Source organism: Habropoda laboriosa, unplaced genomic scaffold, assembly GCF_001263275.1.
Source record: "Habropoda laboriosa isolate 0110345459 unplaced genomic scaffold, ASM126327v1 scaffold67, whole genome shotgun sequence".
NCBI lineage: Eukaryota > Metazoa > Arthropoda > Insecta > Hymenoptera > Apidae > Habropoda > Habropoda laboriosa.
In genome coordinates, this window is record NW_017100242.1 from 4,762,335 (window position 1) to 4,777,374 (window position 15,040).

General features: G+C 34.9%; 1 protein-coding gene and 1 long non-coding RNA gene across 3 annotated transcripts in view; one reads left to right on the top strand and one right to left on the bottom strand.

The window, feature by feature from the left end:
- The window catches only part of LOC108571960 (putative phosphatidate phosphatase), a 41,190-nt gene that overhangs the window by 22,975 nt on the left and 3,175 nt on the right, over window positions 1–15,040 (top strand). The window contains exons 5-8 of one of the 2 annotated variants that reach the window (XM_017934124.1): window positions 6,600–6,657; window positions 9,218–9,394; window positions 9,754–9,849; window positions 14,544–14,751. In XM_017934124.1, the coding sequence (XP_017789613.1) occupies window positions 6,600–6,657; window positions 9,218–9,394; window positions 9,754–9,849; window positions 14,544–14,633 (421 nt within the window). In that variant the 3' untranslated portion in view covers window positions 14,634–14,751. Of the gene's footprint in view, window positions 1–6,599; window positions 6,658–9,217; window positions 9,395–9,753; window positions 9,850–14,543; window positions 14,752–15,040 lie in introns of those variants that run through there. The other variant, XM_017934125.1, reaches the window with a different exon arrangement.
- On the bottom strand, window positions 6,717–7,422 carry LOC108571962. Its single transcript, XR_001891380.1, has 3 exons — window positions 7,368–7,422; window positions 6,911–7,009; window positions 6,717–6,798 (listed from the first exon to the last, which is right to left on the bottom strand). It is a non-coding gene; the product is annotated as an uncharacterized LOC108571962 (long non-coding RNA).

Genomic DNA, 15,040 nt, shown 5'->3' on the forward strand with positions numbered 1-15,040 from the left:
TACACGCTGTACCTTTTTATCTTGATGTTTAGACACGATTTCAACGACCTGTAATACAAGGTCGTTTAACGTTACATAAACGAGTTAAACCAACGAGTCTTATGTCATAAGATGCGCCCGATGTCTGTTTGCATTAGCGCAACCGCTGCAATCGTCGAACTATTGAAACCCGTACACTTCTTATCACTTCCGGATTGATTCTAGCACATACTTCAATCACTCTTTGCTTCGTATCTTCTGGTGTTATCACCTTTGCCTGGTACACAATATTTTTTTATGTCCCTTAAAGATAGAAATCAACGGTGCTTCGCACATTATGCACATACACAGTACGAGCTATACACTCAATAGGGGATCTTCTTCGCAGGCCGTGTGATTCACCTGTAACTTTTGTAAAATAAACTTTCCTGGTATCTCTGCAAATAAGAGAGACACTCCCCAGGTGGTTAAAGTTATTACCCCACCGTGTATAAGTGGTATACGAATTTAAGACTGCGATCATTCACCGTACCATGATAATGGTATGTCCATAATTATTGGTTAATTTTAGTATTCGCAACTTTTCGTTATCTTTGCATAGTTAATTTCTTAACTTGACATTTTGTTATCATTATTGATAGTATACGTTTCGGTTAATTATCGGTTTGGTGCTGTAGTCAGCAGTGCTGTTTATTCGAGGGGCCAGTTTTCTCAGACTCTCATGAATTTATAAAATCGTTCTTAGGATCGGTGGCGTGCTCGTGTAGGTCCAACGTGAACGTAAAACGGTGCAACACACGATGAAATTTGTAACAATCGTTGATAATCAGGCTGAACAATTTTTTATATATAAAATGATATAAATAGGTGTATTTCGATATTGGCGTAAACGTGTTGCGATGTAAAATTCAAATTCGAAAGATCGTAATTGTTTTCTGCGGGAAATTTTTCAATTCACATCGCGATTTCTGCATTAGTTAGAATTGTTGACGAGTTCAATTCGCGATTGGAGATCTCGAACGAAGGTTCCTCAGGGCAATACCCCTTCGTTATCAGAGATCGCAAAACGTTGAATCGCGTGACGGTAACAATTGCGGAGGCAGTTGTGAAACGGCGAACGTAGAATTAAAGTTGATGGAAGGGAACGAACGCTTTCGTTATTTTTTGTATACTTAACAACAGGAATGCGTAAAGAAGCAACGAGAGTCGACCCAGACAGATTCGTCCCTTTTGTTCATATTTTGCTCTCGGCCGGAGAACGATCTCGAAGAAATCGAAGATTCGGCAAATTCCCAACATAGTTGAACAACACGAAATAATACGAACAACGTCGATCAATACGAACTAGAATGCTTTGTTATTCCTTTCAAGTCGAGAATTATTCTAAATTGCTGCATAATGCTGTACAATTGAGAACTCACGATTTGCAAATAATGAAAGGAGAGTATTGTAATAGCGATTATACAAATCTTTCCTAATCAGATTTCAGCGTTACACAATATAATTAACATAATCATGGGTTACTTTCGCGAGCATAGAATTATCCTTTGCGCTGCGATACATGTTCCGTAGCTTTCGTGTGAATTAACATACGCAAACAAACATCTAAGAACCAAAACATTCTGCGCATAAAATGTACACTTATTACATTAGACCAAGAAAAAAAAAAAACAGAAACAAAAATAACGAGAAGGAAGAGAAGCATTCTCCTATTCGTTTAACTCCGAAGAGTAAACTGAATTGGCTGTGTACACATCATCGACGCCACGAGCCAAATAATTATTACGCTAATCCTTTAATTGGCCGAAATCGACGATCCATCGAGCCACTTTAACGTCGCATCTTTCTGCCAACAGTAAACGTGACCGTTCTATTTCATTGGTTCGAGGCGTGCCTGTTCGCGAAGTCGTTGCCTGCTACTTGCTCTTCTCGTGCATTGTTGCCTCAATAATCACTTTGATCCCCGGGCAGCGCCGTATTCGATCGACTAGACGTTGTTATTTGCCCTGCTGCGCCTGCATGCGTGCCGCGTACGCTTTATTCGTAACGGAATTTGGTCGTTTTTCTTTTTTTTTTTTTTTCTTTCTTGCCGGGACCAGCGATTCGTGGCCGGTTCCAATAGTAACGAGCAAAAAGGGCTGCTGCCGGTCACGGCAAATGACAATGAGGAGGAGAGGAGAGGCCTTGCGCCGGTGGCGATTCGCATGAGCGGAATTGAATTCGAATCGAGCCCGAAACTCCCTGGAGATCCACGACGGAAACACCATTATACGGACGAATTACTGTGAACACACCCTAGTCATTGTTACTGTAGCCACAATACCTTGCTATTAAGCATTCGTACACGTATTTTTCTTTACCGCTGCCTTACCATTCACGGCGCTGCCAACGCGGCTATTTCCTTCGATCATAACCGCGACGTGTTCCATTCGAGGAACGTTGTCCTTTTTCGATCTTCGTACGTATATGATTCACAGGATCCGCAGGAAAAGATTTATACAGAGTGTTATCGGAAATGATAATGTGATAGGGGATGACGAATGAGACATTTTTTCATTTAGATAGAAATAGAGAAAGAAACTTTAGTGTAGAAGTACAGCGCCTACCGATGAGCAACCCGTAATACATGTAGTAGATTTATCGATTAATTCATTTTTATATCAGAAAGTTCACATCTAATTTATTTTCTGTAAATCACTACTAAAGTCTGCGTTCGTTTTGCTCAGACAGCCAGTATATGGTAGATTGTTTGTTATTGCACGTTTAATATATGCACGTGTTACCCTAGTACGGTGTTCGGGTCTTTTTTGACCCAGAGACTTTGAAGGTGTAATCGAACGGAAGAACGCACTATCGTACTATCTGGATCACTGATCTGTAACAGTTATCGCTGTCGTCGACTAATCGAGACGATATCATACGAAACACCTTGCTCTACTATTTTGAATCAATTACCCAATATTTGTTTGGCGGGTAAATACCAGTCGTGAATGAGAGTTCACGATTGAAACGCGACACGCACCGCGATGTATGTTGCGGTAGAAGCTTCCGGTTCCTAACTTGGCAATCACGGCGACCTTGTTAAGTGTCACGTTGAAGTCTGTTGTTAAATTTACTAAAACCGGGGTACACGGTATAATTTCAAAAGCAAGAAAAATTGTATAGAACGATGTCATCTTTACCGACTGTTCTTGGGAATTTGAAAATATCAAATATTCATTCCAGTCTTTATTACACATTTCAATAAATTAACAGTAATTGTTTACACGACACATTTTCTCATAAAGAAAAAGAAAGATAAATTTAATTTTCAAGGAGACATTTTTTTTTTATTCTTTCAGCGTCACTTTTAAGTCTGAATTTTTCCTCTAACAAGTATTTATTACTATGTACTTCAATCACTTCTCTTATTCTTTATAAATTCGACAAATGCAAAGTGTAACGAATGGAAATTGCGATTGTGAAGTTTTCGTTTGCAAACAAAATTTCGTATTTGAATGTTCGATTTTTAATTCAAGAGATTCATGTCCAACCATGGCTACCTTTCGATAACGCATGGTATACATTTAATACTTTATGAAATGACAGTAAATCGTAACATAAATCTGTCTCTACTCTTCAGCATAAAACCTGAGACATAAAGCGAGATAATGAAACGCAATTTGCATTGCCACATTTACCAAAAATCGAGTATCCTTAACTCGCCCGCTAACCTGATTGCAAACAGCACGTAATGCTGTGCAATTACGCGTGAAAATTGATACATAACTTTGTATACAATAATCTCCCGTATATAATTATGCGTGAAAGTTGCTGTATAATATCGAAATGTCAATGATAAATATGGCGCTTACGTATTTTCATGCATGTAAACACGCCTAACAGAGTCACGCCACATAATAAAGCTCTCCGTGAAAATTCACTCGCGAAAGAAATATTAACGAGAATGAATTCAAACATGTCCGAATTTACCATGTTATTATTGGCAACAACTGTCACTTGTTTTAATTTTTAATTATATTTTTATTTGCGATATGTTATATACTTCACGGTGTAGCCGTGACTTTTTGTACAAATGAATGTTTCTTTTGAAACCAACGACAAAGTTGACTTTTTCAAATCAAAATTTACCGCTTTATATATAATAAAATTGAAGTATTAAATTGTACCGTATCTATGTTCTGTTATGTTTCTAAATATTTGGACAATGTTTTCAAACAAAAAGAGCTTTATTGGAAAAATCATGAGACTCCAAAGAAAGTGATCAATTTGAAAATATCGAAAGACTTAAAAAGAAAATGGAATTAAATGAAGCATGCTGAATGGACCAATAATTTTGTCCACCCTAAATGTGGCCGCTATTCCATACCCATGTTGCAAAAGACGTAGTACACGAATTGGTAGGTAAATAGTAGTTAATTCAGTAGGTAAATTAGTAACAGATACAATTTACATATAATTAGATAATACTTAACATCGACGTGGTAATCAAACAATCTGCAATTATAAGCTTCTCATTGCGAATGTATATAGTATACAATGATCGTACGATTTACAGTAATTACATTCAGCAAACCATTCATTCGATATTAACAGTCATTGTCGTCATATTAGAAAAACCAATTGAAGAAGATAATAGACCCCGAAGGGTGTCTATTAAATGTAAATATGTATCTGGTTCTGGCTTGATGAAAAGGAGATTGTTCATAGCGAAAGGAAGTCGAAGATCCTTCTTTCCTCTTTCTCCGTATATCTGTCTATCGTGGAAATAATTGTGGCAAGTCATTATCGTGCAAGCAAGAGAAAGAGGGGACTTTTCTTTACCGGTGGCTAGTTTGATATAGGCACACTCGAGCGTATCGCGGGTCATCCGCTCCTGGTGTGCAAGCTGGAACAGTTTTATGTATAGAAAGATTTGAGGAATCGACGATAAAAGCTCACAGAGAATTCATTCATACGTCCCACCCTCCCGGTTTCTTCGGTTCATCCAACAGACGAGGGAACTCATGAGCCAGTGCCTCCCAATCTTCCGGGCTCTACCATGAGTTTCTACCACGCTAGGCTTCTTTCAATTGTGCCTTCCGCGAATCGTTTAATTCGGCTTAGTCGGTTAAGATTGCGATTTTTTTTAGAAACCGTTGCCTTATTACCGTTTGCAGCCGTCTTGCGTGCAGGATGCTTGAAATAGATTACACTTAATTTTAAAAGCACTTAGTTTACACGTTGACGAAACCATTAGTCGAGAAATTACTTGTTTTCGAGTTTCGCAGTTCGAGTCGGCAGTTTCGTTTATGGAGTTATGTAAAAATGATTATCGGAAAGTAAAGTGTAAGATATCGAAATATTTAACACAATTACCATGGACTGAGCATTAAGGTAAACGTTGGGCTTTTAGAATGTTTTCTTTAGCAAAAAGTAACATTCCGGTAAATGAAAGACCTTGTTACTTAACTTGTGGTTTTGCACGTTCCAATGCTTTTTCGTTCGCTTTTGATTAACAAAAGTGGTTTAGAATATTTTTCAACGTATGTGTCTTAATACATGCAGTATGTCTTTATTTTATATGTAATAATATGAATAACAGATAACAGAATAGAAAATATTTGCCAACGTTGAAAATTGTACATGCCTTATTTTTTTATCTTTGATTGATTAATACGTTCATTATTTGACAGACATGAGTCGTACTACTTATCGGTTTTCTTAGGAAGTTATTCAAAACGAAATATTTATCTGCCGTTGGGCAATTAAAAAATTATTTCAAAATCGTATTTAAACTGAACCACATAAAAATGCAAAGCGGTGCATTTTACGAAATAACGAATAATTTGTGTCGTGAAAGAAGGTAACCTACAGATATTTTATCATATTTTTAAACTACTTTAGCAGACAGATATGATAGCTATTAATTAACTACGTTATTCGTTAAATGATAAAAAAAAAATAATTATTCTTTACATTTATTTCAACAAATGAAACCTGTAAGATATTGTATCTTGATTTAATTACAATAAGAATAATTTCATTCGACATTACTTATCCAAACAATCAATGAAAAGAATGCACCTTACAGGCAGACATTAATTAATATCGCTAAGCAAACGGAACTTGGTAAATATTGCCCTAACGAAGTGGGAGTGGAATGAATAAGAGAAAGAAAAGTAAACACAAGAAAAAAGTTAGATAATGTCAGATTAAAGGTTCAGTCTTCTGATGTTCAATTACTCTTATAGATAGAAGCTTGGCCCACACGGTCACTGGCTTTTTTTTTCTTTCTCAGCATTCTACCCTTTCTTTCTTTTTTCCTTCATCTTCTTCTTCTCCTTCTTCTTTATACTCCCATCGGAAGATCTTCCACCGAATCTTTATGATCCACGCTTCAGGGTACGCATTGGTCGATTATAATCGCTACGAAACACGCCCTGGAATTAATCATGATAAAATTAATAGGGTCCCATTACAGGACGCCTGTATATAAATGACGGTCGTGAGTTGAAGAAAAAAAAGAAAAGAAATGTGAAAGAAAAAGGAAATGAAAAAAAAGAAACTGAAATATTTTTATACGAACGATGAATGAGATTCATTTGACATAGCACAATTTATAACGTCGATCGTTTCAGATTATCCTTTCCCTCGGGACACTCGTCGTTCTCGGCCTACACGATGATCTACCTTGCGGTAAGTTCCCCTTTTTCGTTGCTCTTTCCATGGAATTTATGATTATGTACGCTCGCTTGGTGGTTCCATAATCGATTCTTCTTTTTTCCTGAAGCGAGAAATTTGTGTGGTAGCAGTGAAATGTGTACGTAACGCTTCTGCCTTCAGAAAAAACATATATATATATATTTTTTTTTTTGCTCTTTAAGTGCATGACACAGTTCATTTTTTACAATGTCGATGAACGTGAATTTTTTTTTTACAATGTACATACCTACATGACGAGATATTCTTTTACATCCTCATAGACAAAGTTGTAAGATGATGACATCAAGATTATGCGATCATCAAGTAGTGAAGTCATTCTCCATATCTGAAAGGAAGAATTGAAAAAAAAAAAGAAGACAGACATTGGAATATGTAAATGCTTCGTTTCTTTACAAATTCTTTTACTTGATTCATTCGTTCTTTCCTAAGAAAAACTCTTACGTAATACTGTCCTACTTCTGTTGCATTCAACCTTTTTTTTTCAACAAAGAATATTCAACTAAAGAGGGTTTATCTATAATATTAATCGATATTAAATATTCAATACTACGCGATAACCATTTCTGCGAAAGAATGTGTTTCATTGGAAGATTAGAATTCTATTCATTTTTTAAAGGAAAACCACTTCTTTTTATAAGAGTGATTATTTCAAATTCAATGATAACATGCAATGTTTTCCTTACTTGTATATGCAGGATGGGGCAAAAACTGTCCACCTGGGATACTTCCGTTATTCGTAATAATATGGAAAAATGTTGTATACAAAACTTGAATAATATGGTAAGTGACATAATGTGATGTAAATAGTTTCTACGTGGGTGAAAGCGTAGAGGAGATGTGAAGGTCATCTCTATTTTTATAAACGGAATGCTGTGTTTTTGTTGTCGCTGCGTTATAACCTCTGTTGTAGTGATTTCAACACGTTATCGTTAAATGTAATTCAAGGTCACTGAAGATCGTGAAAGAATTATTATTACTTTGTAATTGCGAAACCGTGAATACGTCTTATCATCACTGGATTTATTCTAGCAAATTCTGTAATTCATTGATTCTTACGTTCGTGTAAACTGTTGGGTAGTTGAATACACCGCGCTGCGAAGCCAGCGCCGCCAATGACGTCATACGACGCCGCAAATAGCTTCGCCTCGGGCCACGTGCTCTTTATGATATTCGATCAATTACCAATAAAGTTAATATATGTACATTACAAAGTGTCTTGCAATTGATGTCTAGTGAACTATTTCTCATTTCTACTACGCGGAACTCTACATAAACAGATAGTTTTACCACAAAGCTTACGTTCTAATAATTACGTCGTAATAATCATTCGATGCAGCTACAAACGTATCGTGGCAATTTACGACATTTCGTGGAATATCGATAGTCAATATTAATTGATTGCTGAATCAGATATCACCGTGGTAATTATGATGAAGTTTACTCTTCAAGAACAAGTGGATATGATACTCATTTATGCGGAAGCTGAGCAAAATTCAATAAAAGCTAAAGCGTTGTACGGTGAACGATATCGGAATCGTACACAACCTTCGCAACAGATATTTGAAAAATTGTATAAAAAATTTAGAGAAACCGGAAGTTTGGATACACCTACAGATTAATTCCCGACAAATTAAACGCGAGCCTGCTGTCAGCAGGAGGAGCATGTCTACAAAGATTTACATATGTACATATTACGGATTTTATGAATCGCGAATGAGGCAACGGATTACTGCAGCATGTGCTGCAATAAGTGCAGATGCGATGTGACGTGCACGTGATTCATCGATACAAAGATTGCAACCTTATATCGACACAAATGGTCAACACTTTAAATGTCTTCTGTAATACGAGAAAGTTTATTGTACCACTATATTTGACTTTGAATTACCATTAATGATACTGAAATCATCACAACAGCTGCTGTCACACAGTGATAAATAAAGTATCTCATTTAAAAAAAAATAGAAACGATTTTGAAATTTTCTCTACGCCTCCACCCACGTAAAAAGTGTTTACATCACATTATATCCTTCTGCACATAATAATAACGGATATTTACCAAGTGCACAAAGTTTTTGCGCCACCTTGTACATAAAATGTATACACGTTTTGAAAAGAAAGCTACCAGGTCCTGCAGAAAGTTGTTGTTTGTTCGGTAGAATATAATAAAGTAATATATTTTTCTCAAGTAAGCGGTTTTATTCTTCAAAATAATTTCCATTACATTCAACAACTTTCATGAATTTGTTTCGATATTTTCTCGTAGGTAATCATTGTTCACTGTTGGGCTTCCTATACACGTGGGCCATTTTCAAGAGTGTCATCTTCAGATCGAAATTTCATAAACTAGAATTGTGCTTTACAATCGTTAAGAGTATCTTTCTCAAATTCTTGACAAATATTTCGAGCTCCTTCTGTTGCTTTCTTTTCGACAGTGTTTCAATTTGTACAGCAACGCAGAGCAGATGTTTGAAAAATAACATTTTCGTAATAACTCTTTCAACGTTATGCGATTTCCTTTCGTTTTTTATAGCTCTACTTACAATTAAGGATGACATGGAAAGGTAGCAAATTATTGAAACACTTCCTGCAACTGCTGTGCCTACTTATGGCCTGGTTTACAGCATTATCTAGAGTTTCTGATTATAAGCATCATTGGAGCGACGTTTTGGCCGGCACGACCCTTGGTACTATCGTGGCACTAGTCGTGGTGAGCATTATTCTTCTTAACTATCCTATTGTATGTTCATAAATTATATACGATCGTGAATGTGAAATATGCGATGCACCTATTTAGCCGAGAGAACTAATAAAAAAATACAAATACTACATAGCATAGTACATAGCATATTTTCTATACAGAATTATTCTTATTTGAGTTCATTTATTACTACATATAGAATATTTGTTGCCTTAGTTCTGTTTTATCCTGAATCACTTAGGTAGAGTCTTCTTGTTCTCATAGCTGGTTCCACGTAGTGGAAAATATTTCTTTTTGTCTTTTTCTGCATTTATCATTCCGAAGGTATACGTCGATAATGATCGATAAATTTCTAAATTTTTTCGTAGGCGAACTGCGTGGCAGACCTGTTGAAAGAGCGGAGCCATTGTTTAATGGAAGAGAAGCACCGAGCGGCCGATTACGAAACAGGGGGCGGTACACAGGTGAATAATGGCACTACTAATCGCAACTGTTGACCTAACGAGCTAGCTCTTCGCTTGCTGACCACAACAAGGCCGTGACTGTCTTCTAGTTATTTCTGGGAAGCTAGTCTGGTCTCAGGAACAAAAACACGCTGGTCACCTGGAATCGAGCATCAGAATATGGTGTCTCAACGCTGGTGTCGCGAATTTTTTCATTAGACAACAAAACTGCCTTACATGCTGGCGACCATACATCATGTACAACCTTCTCGACGATTCTTCTAGATGTTGCCGATCCAACATCCTTCATCATCCGTCATTAATGCCGTCGGCTGATTCCATGCATCAAATTCCTGTAAAAGAAAAGAGTTCCGTGTGATGAAACACGCTTACGAATCCTTATTTCGTATGATGCTTCGTGACGAAACTTTTTTTTGGTAACGTCTCCTTTACGTTTGATCAAAGTTTGTGGTCAGTTTTATAAGGTTTTATCATTATTCTGCCGTTGTTTTTGTTGGTGGTGGTGGTGATGGTGGTGGTGGTGGTGGTGATGGTGGAAGAACTCTTATAAATACGTAACGAAGAGTAAATTATATATTGTTTGTGTCCTGTTGTTGTCTTAGATATGCCGTTTAATTCAAGGGATGTTGATCGTTATCTTTTATTTCGTCCAAAATTTTGTCCGTTTTCTATAAATTTCTATATAGCTCTTGAATAAATCTAACCCTGTTACTTTATAGTAGCTTACCGAAAAAAGTAATGGCTCTTTTTATCGGATTGAAGGTTATATTTTGAGACACAACAGTGAGAAGGATTATTATTTTTTAGCGATTACTAGATTATAAAAGCGACAGTTGTACAGGCAATACCGTGTTTGTAGTTTCGACGAAGATGTATTTATTTCTTGTTGAGCGCTATTTATTTATAGAGGGAGAGAGAGAGCCGTAAGCAACGTACAAATATTTTTTCTGCTGACCCAAGGTATAGCTACTCGTTGTTTACGTAAAAATTTGCTATATTTTTTGATTAGAAAGGAAAGAAAAGAGGCAAACGCGGGATATATTCGTTTTTATTTTTGTACTATATTTTACTAGATATTCTTGTTGGTATTTGATCCTTTTGATCCTATTGACGCTCTAAAGTTGCTTAACTTTTGAAAAGTGTGCGTGTGCACGCTGAGAAACAAAATGTTTTTTTTTCTTTTTTTTTTCCTTAATTGTCTGATCAGTTTTCGATTACGAAAAAATGTCTGCAATTCTCCTCAGAGGGAGCAAAATTTTCAGTATTGACCATTTTAATGTTAATATACATATATTATGTATAACATACATAACAATATATTATATTGTTATTAAATATTCGTTGCTTGCTGGTCAAATATCGTACGTATTCTTAGATTTAGAGGTTTACTGTAAATATTCGAATGTGATGATTGACGGACACAATAGCACAACATTTAGCGTAAAAACATGTAAAGAAAGAAATCTATCTGTAATATCGCCTGTGGCGTCAGGATTATCGTTTATTCGAATCTGGTGTCACGCGTCGAGTAATGAAATCTCTTACGAATAGCAAGTCGATAATGCAATAATAAAAATGATAAGGTTCGACAGAAGTTTTATGCAAAGTATTAATGAACGTTATTTAAAGAAAGGTAAAGCGAATAAATGAATTAATGTTAAACGAATTTAACGAATTAAATGTTCACGGAATTACATAACCATATTTGAATTTACAATTATATACGTATATACATATATATATATATATATATATATGTATATACGTATATAATTGTAAATTCAAATATGTTTATTGGACGAAAAAAAGAAAGAAGAAGAAAGAATTGTCCTTCTTGCATTGATTTTCTATTCAAACTTTTTACATAACTTAGATGGCTGACCTACTAGGTAGGCGTGTTAAGGGTTCTAAGTTATCATTAATATGGTACCTACAGATGGTACCTACTATGCGATACAATATATGTATACATAATACATACACGTGTATGTATGGTGCTTTGAATTGTTCTACATACACGTGGAACAATGATGTTCTACAATACGGCAGTACTGTATCATCAACTGGAAGTATTGTGTACCTGTACACTGTTGTAGTAGGCGAAACTGTGTACGTTTATACGTTAAGATAGAAGTTTTATTTATTTTATAAATGATATAAATCGTGCATTCGATTCGTTAATGGAAAGGGCGTCTGAAAGAGACGAAAAAGTGACAAAAGGTGACTTGTAATTTTCATCCGTACTTTGTATCTATAATGAAAGCCTAATCGCCAAGGCAAAGATTCTTTAGAACTAATCGCTCATCTAATTTTATGTTTATCCGAGTAAAAAATCTTGTGTAAACAGATGCATTATTCTTTGCTAGGTTTTCTTCTTTTTGTTAGTTGAAGTTTTAGCGCAGGAAATCAGGTATCAGAATTGTATAACATAGAAATTGTTTGTTTGACAGACTTTTCTGTAACTAATACTATGAACAACAGCTTTTCTGTACAGTGGAACCTCCGTATCTGTGGTTTCAGGTATCCGCGGTTGACCGCGATCCAAAAAAATGAAGTAGAAAATTCTTGAATTCATCACCTACCCCATTCTCTTTATTTCATCTCGTCACTGGCATTGTATCATTACCACCTAACTGAACTTTTTTGGAACCTATCTCCGCGAATACGAGGGTTTCATTGTATATGTAATGCCGTAATCATTGTTCGTACTGACCTGTTGTTAATGACTAATTGCTAAAAATGTTATTGCTTCGTATTCTTCATTGACACACTTCAGACATTATTGACAATTACTTCGCTTACGTAATACCGCTGGTGCTAATACGGAGTGAATAGAAAGATGCGATATAAGTATGAAATTGTTCCATATTTCCAACTGAATCAATCTAACAGAGTAAACTTTTTATTCGTGTAAAACCAAATTTTCCGGAAGAACGATTAATTGCATTGGATATTTGCATATCCTCTCGTCAATTTCAACTTTTCTTCAAATGTGGAGTTATTTCATCGTTTTCACGCTATACCGTATAGAGAGTATCTTATTACGTATCTAAAATTTCAATTGGTAAGCAATATTATAGGAATATATGATACATACCTCATATACTCCTATAACATGAATATATAAATAGGAACATTTATTTTATTAGTTTCTTTTTATATGAACCTTTATTTTATTATGCGAACTAGTTAAATAAAGTTAGTCGCAGTTAAGTGTAATTCACGGTTATGTTGCACTAAAAGTAGCAGTAGAAATGGGGAGAATTCACAAGATTTTTTACGTACAGTACATTCCCAATCTATCCACTAAAAACAGTTCATTAGTCTCTTTCAACTCCGTTTAGAAACATGTTACTTTACTTCTTCCCGAATCGAACATCGATATTTAGCTATGTTTTTTTCGTACGGAGCTGAGCTCTAATTGTTTTTTTTTTTAGAATCTAATGATATGTATACTTTTGTATGATCCCATTTAAAACGTGTCATTGTAATTAATGTAGGGCACATACTTAGCAGAGCATTTTTCTTATTATTCGCGTGAAGGATTAATTTTCTGTCTGCGTTTAACTGTAAGTTAACCGCATTACGATATATATATATGTTATTAATGTCTTATTGACCGTTAATGTATTACTTTATCGAAATTTGGGAAAAAACATTGAGCATCCCAAATTAAAGAATCGAAGGTGTGATCCCTTCGTATTACGATAAAAATGTAAGATAACAAACGACCTAATTGTTGTAAACTTTTGTTTGAAGCAGTTTTTTTTAGGTGTCTCACCCTGTATATACGAAGTGTACAGATTAATTTCGATATTGTTTAGAAATAAAAAGCAGGAATTTCGAAAATGTTATTTTATTAAATGACGATAAGTATAGCTTTGACGTTCAATAAAGAACGAAATAATAGTTTATTTATGCGGACTAATGATGCAACGAATCATTTTTATTTTTTTTTTATTACAATTACCGATATTTTTAATAAAAAAAACGGAGCCAGTGAATATTCTCCATGATATATTTGAATTTTAAATATGTATTGTAATTGAAGGAGTACGTTTTATTTACAAATTGCGCGTATCTGATTTTTGAAAAAGTTCAATTTGCATCAAATAATATTCTTTCATTCTGTATAATTGCAATAAACGAACGCCGAGGAATTTGAAAGTAGACAATAAACAATAATGTAATTAGTAAAAGAAATGTGATTTTAAGGTATTAAGCGTTAATGAAATAATATGCTTTGTTTGTGCTCGTCTAAAATATTCGACGAACATTCCAAATTAAATAAGATTTCTCCAACTTTCAATACCACCGATTATCTGATAAAATAGTGGCGTTTTTAATTACTGCAAAGCAAATTGGCGGTCAATAAGGTGTTAAATTTTAAGTGAACAACGATCGATAATTAATTTTACGGATAAACGATAACTTTTCTAAAATTTTCAAAGAAACACGCGATAAGCTTTAATTTTACAATATGTCTTTCACGTTCTGTAAGTGCCAACGAGAATAAAAAGAAGAACCGAGATCGATTCGACGATTAAACTAATCAAGCATATTGAATTTTAGTAAACTAAAGTTGTGCTTAACACGAGCGTATCAGCTTTGCTTGGTGGATCATGTTCCTCATCTTCGTTCGTACAGTTGAAGGGGTCGATAATCATTATTTAAAGGTTTCATGTTTCTTCTAGGACAAGCGGTCAGCTATTACTTCGATCACAGACGTAAATAAGGGATTTACAATACGCAACGCAATAACATTGATTAAAAAACAATTATGACACGTATACCTCACGATCGTGTTATTCTGTATAAGTTAAGCCGTACGATAAATCATGAAAAGACCTTGAAATACAATGAAAAAAATTGTAAAAACAGTAATACTACGTAATACGTAAAATTTATATAAAAAAGAAAAAAGAGAGAAATGTAATTTATACAAAATCCCGGGTACGAATTATGGGTAGGATTAATTTTTACTACAAAAAGAATCAGAATGATCGAAATGCGGAGTATATACGACTGTGTAACATCGTGTAAAAGAGGACTTGTCTAAGTTAGGTAGTTGTAATTGTATTGTAAACAGGTATTTTTCAAGCTTTTGTTGGTGGTCTATGACGAATCTTTCGTCACTGTGATAGCAAATATTCGACGAAAGTAACTATTTAAATTAATATATATATATAAT